Source organism: Penaeus monodon, chromosome 38 (assembly GCF_015228065.2).
Source record: "Penaeus monodon isolate SGIC_2016 chromosome 38, NSTDA_Pmon_1, whole genome shotgun sequence".
Taxonomy (NCBI): Eukaryota; Metazoa; Arthropoda; class Malacostraca; order Decapoda; family Penaeidae; genus Penaeus; species Penaeus monodon.
In genome coordinates, this window is record NC_051423.1 from 16,022,951 (window position 1) to 16,023,670 (window position 720).

The window sequence follows — 720 nt, forward strand, 5'->3', positions numbered from 1 at the left end:
TTGTATCAGTTAATAGTTCTTGAAAGGTTCCAGTTGGATGTTTCTTTGTTGACGGCCTTAGTGGTCTTGAGCGGGCAAATCTTGTGAGAAACTGTTTGAGAAGAATTGCAGATGTGGGGGTTAAGGTTGTTTCTATTACTTGTGATGGTCCATCTTGTCACTTTGTCATGCTGTCTAAGCTGGGTGCATGCTTGAGCCCAACAAACCTGATCACCTGGTTTAGCCATCCATCGAATTCTGGTGAGAAGATATGTTTTATTAGACATGTGTCATATGTTGAAGGTAGTTAGAAACACTCTGGCAGATGGTGGTATTCTTGTTGATCTCAATGGCGAACATATACGATGGCAATATATTGTGGAATTACATAAATTACAAGCATGTGAAGATCTGAGGCTTGGGAATAAATTAAAACTGACTCACATTGAATGGAGACAGCAAAAGATGAAAGTGAACCTGGCTGCACAAGTCTTCAGTTCCAGTGTCACTGATGCATTACAATATTGCTCACATGTTCTTAAACTGCCACAGGTCTCTGGTTGTAATGCCACAGTGAAATTCATACATACATTTGATCGCCTTTTTGATATTCTTAATACAAGAAATCCGTTTGCAAAGGGCTTCAAGTCTGCATTGCGTGTTTCAAAAAGTTATCTTGCATCCATTTCTTGATACTGCACACAGCTATATCCTGGAATTAAAGATACACCAGGAAATATA

General features: G+C 39.2%; 1 protein-coding gene across 1 annotated transcript in view; it reads left to right on the forward strand.

The window, feature by feature from the left end:
* The first annotated feature begins 264 nt into the window (after positions 1–264).
* Positions 265–720, forward strand: part of LOC119596716 — a 2,574-nt gene continuing 2,118 nt past the window's right edge. Inside the window, exon 1 of the mRNA XM_037946044.1 lies at positions 265–552. Coding sequence (XP_037801972.1) covers positions 265–552 — 288 coding nt within the window. The remainder of the gene's footprint in view (positions 553–720) is intronic.